This window comes from Nannospalax galili, unplaced genomic scaffold (genome assembly GCF_000622305.1).
Source record: "Nannospalax galili isolate Female #2095 unplaced genomic scaffold, S.galili_v1.0 scaffold278, whole genome shotgun sequence".
NCBI lineage: Eukaryota > Metazoa > Chordata > Mammalia > Rodentia > Spalacidae > Nannospalax > Nannospalax galili.
The window spans coordinates 1,932,769-1,949,347 of NW_008347536.1; the positions used below are offsets into that span (position 1 = coordinate 1,932,769).

General features: G+C 37.2%; 1 protein-coding gene across 1 annotated transcript in view; it reads right to left on the reverse strand.

The window, feature by feature from the left end:
* Window positions 1-817: 817 nt before the first annotated feature.
* The window catches only part of Tmem135 (transmembrane protein 135), a 272,569-nt gene continuing 256,807 nt past the window's right edge, over window positions 818-16,579 (reverse strand). Inside the window, exons 10-15 of the mRNA XM_008844130.3 lie at window positions 14,531-14,698; window positions 12,088-12,151; window positions 10,987-11,063; window positions 6,698-6,796; window positions 5,881-5,948; window positions 818-3,168 (exon numbers count right to left, since the gene is read on the reverse strand). Of these exons, the coding sequence (XP_008842352.1) occupies window positions 3,036-3,168; window positions 5,881-5,948; window positions 6,698-6,796; window positions 10,987-11,063; window positions 12,088-12,151; window positions 14,531-14,698 (609 nt within the window). The 3' untranslated portion in view covers window positions 818-3,035. The remainder of the gene's footprint in view (window positions 3,169-5,880; window positions 5,949-6,697; window positions 6,797-10,986; window positions 11,064-12,087; window positions 12,152-14,530; window positions 14,699-16,579) is intronic.

Genomic DNA, 16,579 nt, shown 5'->3' on the forward strand with positions numbered 1-16,579 from the left:
AACACCTGCATTCCCTGCTCTCGGAGGCAACTCTCCTTAGTCCCTGCCAAGAGGTCATGAAACCATTACCACAGAGGAGACACAGGCAAGTGGATGAAGCACTTGAGAATTACAGCTCTAATTTCCTTCCTTACACATTGACAGAGGATTTACGCTCAAGAGATATGATAAAATACAGAATAAAGAAACTTTTCTTGGTCAGTATTATCTCCTAAATAGAATGTTAGCCTAGATACACTTTACAGGTGTACAAGTGCAACAACAAAACGTTGCATGAACGCTTTGGAACCTAGTGCGGGTTCCATCACAAGACGTGCATGTTTTGGTTAAAAGTGAATGAGAAATTCTGAGCAAAGAATAAAAAAGATGAAATTGTAAGTTATATAACAATCGAGTAGACAACAAATGAAAGCAAAAAGAAAAGTAGGTATCAACCTAACGACAATTCTGCTTACAGATCAGGTAAAACGTAGTGAGCCAAACACAGCATTCACACATATATAAAACAATGGGACAAGGAACAGTATTTTAGAAATGAGTGTGAGAATGGATCCTGAAACTATCTGGTGAAAAAGTGGTAAGAATCAAAGACATTCAAGGCATTTTCTTAATTTGTGATCTCGATCTTCTCAATCTGTACTTGGTTGATATTAGCTCAAAATGTCCTGCTTTTCTTTCTATACAAAGAAGCTGGGAAGACCACGGGAGCAGTTCATTGTTTACTATAAGTAGTTCTGGTGGAAACTAACCAAGAACATGATTTCTTCAGAATTTAAAAAACTAAAAACTAAAATGAAAATAAAAACATGCTTTGGAATGACGAGATCTAGTTGCCTTTATTTGTGGTGTCAATTATCATAATGATTAAGTTGTCAATTAATGCCTGAGGGAGAAAGGTATTCATTTTGATTGTCTTTAGGAACCCCAAGTTTCTTCGTGTTTGCGTGAACAAGTCTGTCCCAGTGAACTGAAACTGTGTATTTCAATTCATCATTGCACATCAGTTAGCTGTCGTCAGGCTATGCATTCTCCACTGTATTCTGCTTCATGGTAGTTATTTCATTTCACATTTTACATGAAGTTAAAACATGAGTATATTTGTTAAAATATATATATACATACATATATATATAATGCACCTTTTTGAGCAGCAAAATTTTACTGAACAATTTTAGCAAATTTCAAGAGAATTAATTATTATCACAGTTTTTCAATGTCAATGAAAATAATAACATAGATTAAAATGTATTTTTAACCTAACAGAAAAAAAATGCTAAAAACATAAAATAAGAATAGAGAAAATGAGGTACAGGTAGCCAGAAATTCTCAGTGCTTTTATATCTCATTTTAAAAAGTAAACACAGTACTAATCATCATCTTGATTCCAGTGAATAAAAACTTAAACCTGCATTAATCGTTTTGAAGTCTGAAACCAAAATGACCCTTTAGCAGTACTGCCAAATGATAACCCATTTGGTAAGTTCACTCTAGAAAGCTAATTACAATGCAAAATTCTGACTAAATTAAAGTGATTCTCTTGTTATATGGCACTAGAGTCTGTCTCTTTGTTGGAATTCAATTTAACATAACAACCAGGGATAGGATTTCATAGAAACAGAAGTATACAAGGCTTGATGCAACTGAATATGGAGGATTAAGCATTTTTAATGTCCGTGTTATAATTTCTCTTGTAACACAAGTTGTACTGCATACTTTGCAATGGCTTGAAACCTTTTAAGCAACAAAACTGTATTTTAAAAAATATCATCATTCTTATGTGTTACATTAACTGTAGACATCACAACCACGTTAGCCTTTTATTGACTTAGAAAAGTACAACTTTTCCCAGGAAAATGCAGGCGATCAAATTTCAGTCAGCCGTCCTCAACTGACTAATCAGCACTGACTATATTTTGTCACTTCATTCTAAAGTGAAATGGATGAGAGTGACTTCTGAGAAGGAATCCAATTAGTGAGAAGTGGACCTTTCAACAATCACTGGATTTTCACATAGTTTTAATTGTAAAACATCCATTATTTAAGTGAAACATTAGAGAGGGTACAAATTGTCAAACTAGCCCAAACTTATTTTTTCCCATAGGTTTTAATCCCTTCTAAAATACCAATGGCATACAAACAGAGCTATGGAGTTCAGTCCTTGTAAGTGAAAGCAAACGTATTATGCCTACAGGCAGTTTCAAAGATTTGCTTTTAAATATCTGTTCAAAAATATTCAAATGTAGTGCTACCATAAAACCCTGAAACATACATTTCAATTGTATCAGATATATCAGTTTCCATTTATTCCTAACCTGCCACTAGTATATAAGGTCACTGGGTTGCCAAACAGCCCAAGTGGTTATGGAGACAGACCATGTTGTCCACTGAACAAAAGACTATGGGCACCACCAGGGTGTTCACTCAAATGATAAAAAACCACCTCCAAATCCCTGAAGAACGGCCCCTGTCTCCACACTGTGCCACACTAACACAGCAACACCTGTGGAGATTCCTCCAGATCTACAGCATCCCATAGCTACAAATACCCATCTAAAAGTTTAAAAAACACATATCCATGTACCCGTGATCCTTTGTAAATCCTAAAATGTAGAAACATTCTCAGCTTTGACCCCTTGTAAATCCTAAAATGTAGAAACATTCTCAGCTTTGACCAAGAATTATAATGGAATGAACTAAAGACATCTTTTAAAGTAATTTTAAGTGTACTCTTATTAATATATTTCTACATAGATTATACAATATTCTCTGTGGCATAATTTAATCAATAATATATCATAATGTCAATACTATGTGATCCAGAATCAGGTTCTGGCTAGAGAGGAAGCTTAATTATTAAGCAACACCTTTCTAAAAAAGCTTCTGGATTTCTGATTGGTATGAAAAAGAAAGAAAATACATCTCTCATTGAAGTAACACTGAAGTTCGAGCTTGGGCCCTTCTTTGTGTTCAACATAATTAACTCTTCAGGATAAAGTGGTGAAACGCATAGTCAATCAATTAAATTACAGCCATCTTCAAGAAAACTCTATGGGCAACTCTGGTGTTACAACTGTATATCTTGGATCCAGTCTGGGGATAAAATCATGAAATTCTTTAGATGCACCAGTACCAAATACATCCAGGGCTTTTCTGTTCATGAGTGCAAATCTGTAAAAGAACACAATAAAGAGATAGTTAAGGAAGTTTCATTTTCTGTGACTTAGTTTTCATGAAATAGGCATAATATGTTGACAAGGTAAAAATAAAATCTGATACTCAGTAGCAGTTTCAAACATCACTTGGATAACTAATGTCTGAGTCACTGTCCAGTGTTTGATTTAAACAGATAATCCTGAGATCCCAAACCTCAGACTCCAATTATTACTTCAAAGTCAGATACAGCTTTTTCCATTAGATTGTTTCAAATACAAAATGTGATTAATCTGTACTTTTCTGATGAATAAAATCACAGCACACTAAGTAAACACTGAAGAGCTAACTTTAAAACAAAGCCAAGTTGTTAATGTAATTGCTTTCATAGCTAGGATCTTAATGTGGTACAGTGAAGAGAGAACACATCAAATATGCAAATATTTAATAAAAACAAACAGCATATTGGTTCTCAAACTTCCAGTGGTTAAACAGAATAAAAATATACCCTTATGGCCCAGCAAGATGACTCAGCAGGTAAAGGTGCTTGCCACCAAGACTGACAATCTGAATTCAATCCCTAGAACCGACATGGTAGAAGGAGAGCATTGACTCCCACAAGCTGTACTCTGACTTCCCCATGTGTGTCACAGCATATGTGCATGTATCCTCTTCTCTCTCTCTCTCTCTCTCTCTCTCTCTCTCTCTCTCTCTTTCTCTCTCTCTCAAGTTAAAAATATATACATCCTCATGTTCATTATCCATCGTAAGGGGTAGAGCAACATTAAAAGACAGACTTAGTTAATGAACAGGATGGACCTTTTGTGCCTTCCTTCCTGTTCAAAGGCATTTCATTTCTAGAGAAGATAGTGGAGTGAAATTAATTTTGAATTTCTAGTCAGAATCAAGGCATCAAGAATCAATAAATATAACTTTTAGTTATTTTCCAAAATAATCCCTTCTAAAATAATCATCTGGTAAAACTCTAAGGTACAGAAGTCCAAATGACAAAAAGATGACACTATAATAATCTGGAGGACACACTTCATTCTGGCTAAGAGGAAGACTTCTGAAGCCACATTGCTGGGCTCGCAGCCCAGCTCTCTCACTTACTATGTCTCGACTCTCAGTTTCTTCATATGGAAAACAAGGAAGACAACATAACAAATTCAAAGATAACGTGTACCATGCATGTGTATCTTAAACCACATCTGGGACATGGTACATACTATGCAAGTATTTGCTATTTTGAGTAATAATGATAGCAATATTAATAGATGTGATTAGTGAGTGCCTACTGAGTTCACAGCAATACTACAAACCCTTTGAACAACTACACCATGTATGCACTACAGGTTGGATACAGTCTGTCCCTCAAAGATTGACATACTGGAAATGTGGAATCTTTATGAAATGAGTCATAGAGGGCTTCATGCTCACAAAAGGATTGGTGCTTAATTGAGGATTAATTGCAGAGGGTGTTGGTCCTTTAGGAATGGATTAGATCCCTCGAGAGTAGACTATTACAGAGCAAGGCCACATTGTGTGCTTGGCTCTTCACCTTCTGCTTCTCTGCCATACTATGATACAGCCTGAAGGTCCTTTGAGAACAGTGACCTGCTGCTTAGACTTTACAGCTACAAGAATCATCAGTCAAATAAACCTCTTTCAGTCAAATTAATATCTATTCAAAGGTAAACCTTTGTCAGGTAATTTCTTATAGCAACACTAAACAGACTAAGGTAATGTAGATTATCACTGCATTAAAGAAAGAAAGAAACATAAACTCATGAGAGTGAATACACTTCTCACAGTAAAACAGATAAAGGTACCAGAGATGAGGTCCAACTTGTCTGACTCCAAAACATATTTCTTTCTATTAGATTAAGCTCTCTCTAAAAGAACTTGATTAAGATTAAAGGGGTGGAGGTTGGGTAGAGAAAAGGAAAAACAAAGGGAAAAGACAGAAAAGACAAAGGAAGGAAAAAGTAATATGATATTAGGCAACAGAAAATGGTTATTTTTCCAAAACTAAAATAAATTAATTTTAGTAGAGATGAGCCATTTACTCTGTGTATGTGTGTGTGTGTGTGTGTGTGTGTGTGTGTGTGTATGTGTGTATGCTCATTTGAGTTGGAGACTGCACATATTAAGAAAGTTGACCACTGAGCTACATTCCCAGCCCAAATCTGTTTAATATATTTTATTTATTAAAAATATCTTATTATTATTATGTGTATGAGTGTATTGCCTGCACGTATGTAAGTGCACCCATGTCATACAGTGCCCGTGGAGGTCAGAAGAGGGTGTTAGATCCCCTGGAACTGGAGTTATGGACAGTTGTTAGCTGCCATGTGGGTGTTGGGATTTGAACCCGGGTCCTCTGCAAGAGCAGCCAGTGCTCTTAACAGCTGAGCCATCTCTCCACCCCCTGTTTAAAGATTCACAGGTGGGATGAAATGGTAATTAGCTAATTAGTGATAAGCTGGCAGTTAGCAAATGAGCATATTAATCTAGAATACTTAAGACAGCCAGGCCATTAAAAGGAAAAGAACAGATAATTTTAACTCAACATCTCACATTTTTTATTAAGTGGGCCATATTTGATTTACATGTAAATACATAATTTACCAATGACAAAATATTTCCTTATGGGGACAAAAACATTCATAATCTTTTTATAGATGTTGCTTGTTTGCTATAAGCATTCATGATGTCCCAGACACGTACCTGCCCTTGGTGAGCCTTAAAAGGAACTTCCAGTAGGAGGGTCGCAAGTTCTGGACTTCCATAACAGCCTAGGATGATTCAGTTTGAGATTTCCTTTAGTAAATACAAATACTGCAGACTCTGCAGCAGCACCGTGCCTAGCTCTATCCACGTAGCTCCTTGCATTTTAAGTGATAGTGATGACAACAGCAAAACACACATTCATGTTTGTCAGTACCAAAAACCTCTGTAAATATGCTTTCAAGTAGACATAGTTTGAAATGATAACCAGTGAACAGTCATTGTTTTCCAGGAGTGTTAATTGAGCACCCATTAGAAACCTAACAACTCACTGACTAGAATGAGTATCAATCTGGCAGCATTACTATGAGAAAGAACAAAGAAAAGCCACCCCCAAACTTTGTGACAGCCTGTAAAGTCCCAATATCAATAATAATTACAGCACTCAAAGAGATTAAGCAATGCTGTTATCAAACTAGCTCCTTCTTATTCTCATTCCCTGAGTAAAGTAAGGGGATGTTAGGAATGCAATCAAGCACATTTATACTTATGGTCTCTTTCTCTGGAAGAATAATTACAGTGGGGCATTCTACCTGCCATAACGGGTTATGAATTTACCTATCCACACATTCTACTTAAACCTAAAAACTGGTTGTGTTTAATGCTTTGAAACATGAAAGCCACGTTGCTGAAAACAAAACAAAAAATAATGAAATATAATCAATAGGAATGTTTCTATACTTTTGTATCTTCCCCACTGGCTTAATGTAAATTAGGAATAGAAATTCCTGCTTATCATTTCAAGAGATGTACTTACTGCATGGAAACAAATTGCTGTAGAAATGGAATAGATGATAGTGTCTGCCTGAGGAAAATAGGGGACCTTTCCTGCTTCAATGCCTTTGAAATACATGGTCTGCAAAACAAACACAACATGGCTTTACATTACAGCGAAAATTTAAGCAGCATTAAAATGTAACTCAGCACTGTATTCCACAACTACAACTGCTTTAACCCCAACACTTCCCTCCCAGCTCAGATCACGAAAGTGTGAAAGTCAGCACTTTCCTCTTCTTGATCCTTCAAACTCCAGCTTCAAATAGCAATATTTTTTTGGTATGAAATTGAATAGCACTTTATTTCTACTACTTTTATGTCATTTATTCTTAGATGCGTTTGCAAATGCTTCAGTCCTCTCTTCCCTAGACTTGTTCATTCATTCCCTCCTTCAGTGAAGACTTAATGGTTTCAACAATATGATGAATGGTGTTAGGAGGGAGGGATTTAGAAATGGCAAAATATAAAAACAACAGATATAAGCAATGCATTCCAATGAGAGCTGCAAGAGAGGCAGAACTATATGTGAGATACACATATGTAAATTATATATTATATATTATTTGGCTCCCTTGATGATAAAAAGGACACAGAATCAAGAAGAATTTCAAAAAAGATTAATTTCAGTAGTGTTTCTCAAGTTACCTGGTGGTCAAGAACTTTGTTTTTCTTTAGCTTAAAATTGTCATGGACTGATCCATTTATAATACAATAAAATGAATTACTAGGAAAAATTTAAAAAACAGAATTGAACCAAATTTTCACTGAGATCCAAAAGATAAAACATTACTCTGTCTAATTACTACAAAAGTTCCCAATGCTATCAATTACTACAGTACCTTGTCATGCAGTGGCAGTAAATTAGTATGCTGAGCATACATTTTAACAGTACTGCCTTATACCATGGCATAAGATCAACAACTGGATAGGAGAAAAACTGCAGGAGTAACAAGTAGGCATGAATACACACACACACCCATGCCTCCCCACACAGACATGAATACACACATGCATCCACCCCTCCCCACACAGACATGAACACACACACCCATCTACCCCTCCCCACACAGACATGAACACACACACCCATCCACCCCTCCCCACACAGACATGAATACACACACCCATCCACCCCTCCCCACACAGACATGAACACACACAGACACACACATACCCTTCCCCACACCCTTCCCCACACAGACATGAACACACACACTCATCCACCCTCATCCCACACAGACATGGATACACACACCCACCCACCATCACCCCACAGAGACATGAATACACACACACACACACACACACACACCCCTCCCCACACACATACACACACACACACTTCCCCACACCCTTCCCCACACAGACATTAATATACATTCATCCACCCTCTCCCCACACAGACATGAATACACACACACACACACGCACCCCTCCCCACAGACATGAATACACACCCACCCACCCCTCCCCACACAGACAGAATACACACATACACACACCCTTCCCCCAAACAGTCATGAATACACACCCATCCACCCCCCCCACACACACACAAAGAGACAGAAAGAGAGACAAAGACAGAGACAGGGAGACAGAGGCAGAGAGATGGGAAGGGGTGAACTGTCAACACATGTTCAGAACAGGAGAAATTTATAGCAATGGGTTTTCTGGTACATGAGAAAGTTGAACTAAAAAGAGAAGTGGGAAAAAAAAGCCAAAGGAGACTGATGTTCCCATAAGGCGGAAAGGTTTAGGAACATGTGGGTAGTCCATGAAATAAAGAATGTAACGAAAGGAAGCTATTAGTAGACCTATAGCAACAGCCAGTTGATCAAGGATCGAAACCTACAAACCTTAAAGCAGAATAGCGCTTTTCTCTTTATAGGTTTATTTATCTCACATTTTATTATGGTGGCACAGCATTCTGACATAAAGCTAACTTCAACAATGGGAAAATAATTAATACTACACAATTTCAATTAATTTCATAAGCATGCCGTAAGCTTAAATTTTAAAATTTTCATTAAAATGTGCTCATCAGCACACTTCACATGTCAGTTTGTTTCACCAAGATCATTTATAACTGATGACACAACCCCACTGCTTGACTTGCACCTCAATACTACTCTCATCCTATACCAGAGAATATATTTTTCTACCCAGGTTATATTTTATTTCTCACTCTTCTTTTTCAGTCGTAAGACTTGCCAACTCTACTCAACATTTGCTAAATCTGTGTACTTCCCCTCAACTCGACTGCTATAACTTGGAAGCCACCATTGCCTTCCAGGCACGATGACCAGCCTGACATCCAGCCCTGCCTCCTAAAACATTCTCTATAGAAAAGGCAGAATGTTTTTCTTACAATGTGAAGTAAACCATGCCATTGCATTCACAGAACTCTTCAGGGGCTTCCATCCTGACACTTTTGTTTTCTTTTTGAGACAGAGACTCATGTATCCCAGGTTAGCCTCAAACTTGTTATGTAGTCAAGGCTGGTCTTGAGCTCCTGACTACTGCTTTCACCTACAGTGCTGACAGTACAAGCATGTGGCCCCACAACATTCTGCAGCTCAATGCAAGAGCCAATCCCAGCAACGATCATTAATGGCTACTCAAAGTATGAGGCAAAAGGCTGTTGAATAGCCTACTGCTGGCTCCATCAGCACCCGAGCCCAACAAGAAAGAAACCAGATATTTCTGTGGTTCCTAAAATGATAGAATGTTCACATATAAAATCAGCATATTTCTGCTATCCTACCCATCACGCCCAAATCAAACTCGAGTTCTTTTAAGCTTTTAGGTCTAGTTAAACAGTTTATAGAAAACCTATGCACTTAAAGAACTATCAAAGAAGGAAAGCACATAGGCAGAGAGAGAGGAGGGGAGGGAGGACAGAGAGTGAAAGAGAAGGAGAGGAAAAGGATAACTACGTAATGTAGTAGAGACTGTGCATGATTCGGATAGAGAGGAAGAGAAGACTGAACAAACACACAAGACAGGGCAGAGAAGAGCACGCGAGTTGGTCATGTGATGCTAACTAAGGAAGTAGTAGGTTTTTCTAAAGGTATGAACAATGGCACTATGGTATACTCTGAGTATTGTTGATTTGCTTTTAAGAAGTATTTACCCTGAGTTTTTATAGATGACATGACATAATATGTGGGATTTGCTTTAACATGGTTCAATAACCAGGGTTTGTAGACTAGAGAACACAGACCCTCTCCAGATGCTGATGGTCACTGACACTGAATGACAGGCAGATGGGGACTGATAGAGTATTCTTCCTTCATTGTGCATATTTTTAAAATTTTGTTTTTATTGAATTTTTGTGCACTTCATACAGAACATCCCAATCAATCTTGATCATCTTTTACTCCTATCCCCACTGACACCCTCCCATAGCCCCCCATTGGAGCCCATATACTCTGTCATCTCTGATAAGTCCCACTGTGTTGTCAGTGTCCCCAGCCATTCCCCAGTGCAAGTCCATCCACTGAGGTCTAGTCAGCCTATCTAGAGTCCCTTGTTTTAGGAAGATCAGCTCTTCTTCGTCTAGCAGCAATCAGTCACCAACATTCCTTCAGATAAGATTGAGGTCTGCTGTTCACTTTCCCAGTTCTATGCTGGGTTTTTGTCTGCCTGAGTTTGAATGGGACTTGCGTATGCTGACACCATTGCCATAGAATCATATGAGCAGGGTCCCAGGAGCTTGTAGGACTCTGTTTCCATATATTCCCACACTTCCCCACTGGCTCTTACAATCTTTCCACTCCTTCTCCCACAATGGTCCCTGAGCCCTGGGTGAGTGAAGTTTAATAAAGGAGTCCTGTCCAAGGACCAGCATTCAGCAGACTCTTGATCTCTACACTTTGGCCTTTTGTATTCCTGGCCCTCCACTGCATAAGAAAGCTTCTTTAATGAGAGCTTGATGGTCTCCCAGATCTTGAAGGTAAGACCCTACTGCTGAAGACTGAACATACTTTGGACACAGGATTTGGAGCAGCAGAGTTGCAAATGACCTGAAAACACTTCTCCTGAAGGCTAGCTCTCATAGCTTTGGAGAGTGCTATGAAGGTATCAAATTCTCACTGTGCATACTTAAAATAGCACAGTAACACACAGAAGACAGACAGATGGGGAACCGACTTGTCAATAGTTTGATAGAACTGGAATCTGCTTTGGGGATATATTCTGGCCACTAAAGCATAGTTACAAAAGCTTTGCATCTTTTACAACCTTCCATGCATAAAATTTTTTGCTTACCTCCACTAATTTGGAAGCTAAATACATGGAAATTGTTGTGCTTTTATAAAACATCATTGATACACCTGCCAAAAATCCTGAAACAACAAATAAGGAAAACTTGATCAGATTGCAAATTATTTTTGTTGTTAAGGCATCAGAAATGTTAATTCACACAAATAGGAAAAAAATATGCTTTTCGCTCTGCCTTGTTAAAATAAAACACAAGGAGTAATATGTCTGATGACATTAAAATGAAGTGAATCCTTATTCCGTGTTTTCAAATTAAAAATCTGAATTTAGCCTGGCATGGTGGTACATGCCTTTAATCTCAGCAGAGATACGTGGATCTCTGTGAGACCGAGGCCAGTCTGGTCTACAAAGTGGGTTTCAGGCCAACTGGGGCTATAGGGAGACTCTGTCAAAAAAAAATCTGATCTTCGGAGTTAGGAACAAACAGAAGCTGTGTCCTATATATAACTAGAAGCCTCAAACCTGAAGAGCATCAGTCTTGCCAAATACAATTTTTAAAAATAATGCTTAAAGGCCATTGGTATCATGTCTTACTCAAGTGGGGATACTCATCCACCTGACCCGGTCCAGCTCCAGTTCCCTTCAGTGTGGCCATCACACTGCTCATCACAGCATCACTTTCACTCTACAAATGGAAACTAAGGGGTCAGGCTGGAAGTCTAATGGCCTATTTACAATGAGTAGTAAATGCACTGTACTTCAGAAAACAAACTCGTGCTTTTATTTTTATAAAAAAACAAGTGCCTTTAAAGATTAAGTATGTCCTTTCCCAGGACATATTTAGAGAATTAAGAATTTAGAATTAAGGAAATCTACTTGAACTTATGTTTATAACATATATTTTAAGTCTTTGTATTCTCTTATGACACATCCTCTAAGATTTCTGGCCTTGATACTTAAGTTATTATACTGCCAACTCAAGAGAGCAGACAGCAGGAGCTTTGTGCCTTGACTCATCTAACCTCACAGACTTGGTGAGAGGGCCTCCACAGGGATTCTATGACAATAGAGAAAAACAGAGACAGGGATGGCTTTCTTTCCTACCACCAGTGTTTACAATGATTGTCATTCTATTTATTACTGATTTACCAGCCACAATAGCATGGAGTTCATCATCCAGGTTTCTAATCCACCTCAGGAAGCAACTGGTTCCCTGCATTAAGAAAGTACAATTGTCTCAGTTACTTTGTTTTTGAGAAAAAAAAAAATTGCACTGAAACAAAAACCACAATGTGGGACTCACTGGAAGACTTTGATCCTATGTGAAATACACGGGATACATGATTGGGAAATTTATTTATTGCTCTGAGTAGATGCTATTAGGATTACATGTCACATTTTTATACTGATTTTCAAAAGTAAACCCATAAATTCTCCTCTCTAACTACAGGACATGGAGGAAAGTGTCACTTCTACAGTAACAAAGGGGGGAAAAAAACATAGATAAATTACACATCTGTCAAGCCAGAATTCTAGACCCACAGAAAGTATTTTTAACACTGAAGATGAAATAAAGAACTTTCCAAAAAGAAAATTCATCACTAGCAGAACCAGACAAGCAGAAAGGCAGCTCTTCAGTCAGAAGGAATATGATATCATAGAAAACCCCAGATCTATAAAAAGAAATGGAGAGCTCTGAAAATAGGAGAATAAAGGTAAATTTAGAAGACATGTTGTCCTTATCTTTGATTAGTTAGCCAAAGCAAGGTCCAAAATTATGGTCCATTAGCTAAAAACAGCTTGCCATGTGCTTCCTATGGCTCAGGAACTAACCCTGGCTTTTGCTGTTTGTTTGTTTGTTTGTTTTGTTTCTTTTTGGAGAGTGAGCCTGGCTATACTGCCAGGGAGATCTGGAACTTCTGGGCTTAAGCAATTCTCCTGCCTCAGCTTCCAGAGTAGTTGAGACTATACAGACAGGTGCTAAAATGAAAGCTTTTAAAACTGTATTTTTATAGTCTTAAATGGATAAAAAAAATAAAAAGAACGACAACATTTTATGATGTGAAAATTATGAAATTCTAACTAAGGTGTAATAAGTTTTACTGGAACACACCATGGTCACTTGTGATCACATTGCCTACGGCTTCCTTCTCAAATCACAACCAAAACTGAGTGGTTGTACCACAGACCCCATGATCCAAAGCCTCAAGTATTTACTCTCTGACTCTGTACACAAGTCTACTAACAATGAACGGTGGAGATTTAAAATATATAAAGATAGATGCGCACCACAGGGGCTGGGAAGAGGAAATTCAATGTATAGCACTGTAATATTTTTACACTATACATGAAGTATTAATACTATTGAATGTTTAGCTGATAAATTAAAAAAAACACAGACTCCAAATGCTTAGGTAAATACTAAGTTACAAAAACAAGTATTAATAACAGGCCAATAGGAAAGATAAAATGGAGCCATTAAAAATACACAATCCAGACTAAGGAGAAAGGGGAAGAGAAGAGGGAAAAGAAGGAAAAATGAAAACAAACACAAAACAAGTAGCAAAAAGGTAGATGGTAGTTGAGTCATACTATAAATGCCTTAAATGTACATAGTCTAAACACACCAATTAAATTACAGAGATTATTAGAATGGATTAACAAGAACCAGACCTAGGTGGCTCATACATGTAATCCCTGCACTTGGGAGGCTGATGCAGAGGGATTGCTGTGAATTTAAGGCCAGGCTGGGCTATACAAGGAGAGCTTATCTCAAAAGGAGCAAAAAAGAAGAGCCAATTATTTGCAGTCTAAAAGAAACCAACTTCTAAAATGAAGACAGAAAGGTTAATGTAAAAAAATAGAAACATGCTTACAAGTCTACCTAAAATGACACAGTTTATCACTTAGAATGTGAATTTAAATTTAGAAACTAAGTTTTCAATAGTCAATCAAATATTTTAGCATGATTAACACATTCATGACCCCATTAAAAAGAAGGCATCTCTCAATGTTACAATGTTTTAAGAATGATCTCTATACATATGCTGACACGTGGGTTTGTCTATACAGTGGCAAACTTGACAGGAATATACAAAAATGGGTGGAAGAATACCTACTCATTAATTCAGACAGTATGACAGCAATTATGAGCAGACAAAAAGTAAGTCACTGCTCACATGTTTCAACAGAATAGCTTTATAGATTCAGTCAAGTACTGGCATCAGCTAGAAAGACCTAAAATATGTTAAAACTAGTAACCAAGTACTAAGCACGATTAAGAAAGATAGACTGACAATATTATAACCTTTTACATAGGAAATGTTACAAATGCATCTTCTCAGAATATCTATATATTTAAACTAAAAAACATCATTGAAAATATTATACATAAGTGCATTATGGCTATAAATTCAAACATACTAAGTAACATTCTAAAAAAAAAAATTCTTTAATTCCTTCCACCTGAATTTCCAACATATTGTATACATGTGGTGATGGCACAGAATTTATAAATACTCCAAAAAGCAGCTTAAATAAATAGCAGATGTTGTTTATTTCTTGTTTTCGTTTTTTCTTCTAAAGCACTCACCTTGTATATACTAACAAAAGAGCCAAGAAACGCGCCCAACTGGAAGTTCTCTTTGTTGTAGAAGAGAGAAAGCAGCCGGGAAGGCTCTGTGAACAGATGCCGGAATGCAGAGGGGACTCTGAGACAGCACTGGATCAGGTAGCCCACGCTGAACATTCTGATGAAGCCCTAGACAAAATTGGGAAGGATTTCTCATTTATAGTCAATTTTGAGAGAATATGAATTTTAGTATCTAAAAATCAAAGCAAAATTTAAAAAAACCATTTAGTACAAAGTTGTATCTTAGCAATTTTCAAAATAAACTCTTACAAACTCTATGATTTTTTTAAATTACCTTAAAAATTAGGGTAAAATTTTGGAGTGACTATACTTTCTTTGACTCACAAACACTTACAAAGCACAAATCAAACTTGCCTATGCATCAAAATTCTATGTCTTGACATTTTCTTGACAATAGCCAGGATTTTAATTCCTAAACCACAATGAGTTTTAGAAACACAAGCATGGAAATTTCAAAATATAGTCAATGCTTTGGGAAACTGTTACAGAGAGCCCTGTTTGATCATCAGTACAAGTACAGATTTTTTTTGACAGAAAATAATTTCATTATTTGTTTGGAGTTTTAGTATCAAAATTTTAAATGACCCAGTTAAAAGAATTTCCTAGGAGAGCGTAATTATATCTAGGTTTTTATTATTGTATGCAGTGAACCAGACAGACACGAGGAAGGGCTGCTTTACAGTCTACAAGTTCAACTTGAAAGTTCGCTGTACGCTTTCAGGCTCCCTGTCTTCCCTTCACCGGAACAGAAATGCCCCACATCCCTGCTGCCTAACTTCTAAAGTCAAGTTTGTATTTTCCAGATTCCAACTTTCTTTGCTAGAAAAAAAAAAAATGAACTGCTATGAAAATGTACCAATTAAATTTTTAAAAACTACCTTGTATCTGGAGAAAACATGGAAATTAAACTGGCCAGTCATGTACTGTGAATTACCATTGTTTAACTAAAACTGTCCAGCATTTGTTTGATACAGAAATTATCTCACTTTTATCTTGTCAACAACTCCTTAACAGTAATCTAGTGACTCAGTTTTGACAATCAGGCTAATTTTCTCTTCCAGTTTTCCAAAGATAACCAATAAATACATTTTTGGAAAAATTCATTCAATTATACTTCCATGTATTCAGAAAATATTATTTGCTACCTATTTTATTCCAATAGTTACATCAGATGTGGGGGGCATGGCAGCCAAGATCAAGCTCTTGCCTTTGTGGAACTTTACATGCTCATTATGAAAAGAGAAAATAAGTGAGTAGACAAATGAATATAACATAATTACAAAGTATAAGTGTCACAAAGGAAATGATCAGGCCATTGGGATAACTTGTAACACACTAAATAGTAAAGAGAGGCTACTGAGGACCTGACAGTTAAGTAGACCCCAAAGAAAAGATCATGAGAACATTCCACTCATCTCAGACAGAAAGCACAGAGCCAATAAAGAGGTGGGCAGGAACATGCTCCTGTGAACAGCAACCACTGGGCAAAGAAGATGCAAGTATAGTGAGTCGAGAATGTAATTAATATGGATATTTACTCAGAGATGTGGCTTAACATGCGGTATAATCAAATCTATATCCTAATGAGGTGCCCTGTCAAAAACTTTACTATTTTCATACTGTACATGGATCCAGGAGTCTCCAAATAGTTTGTAACATTCCAATTCATAAATTTCCAAGTTTATAATACTGGCACATATTTGAAAGAATTGCTGCTTTTTTGACTGCTTGGTAATTTTGACTTATTTTTTTCTCAGAAAATGGTTCATATCACCTTGCCACCCCATACCTGAGTTTCCTCTTTGACTACAATTCTGTTGTTAGAAAGAATTCTCCCTTTTTTGGAGTCAGCACATTCTGCCTGTGTTGGTGGTGGTGTTGCCACTTTTTGGGCAGAGTAATCAGAAACCACTGCACAGTACAAAAGGTATTCTACTGTTTTAGTCCTGGTCATAGTGTGGGATTCTGATGTGAGTGTGGTGTTGGGTG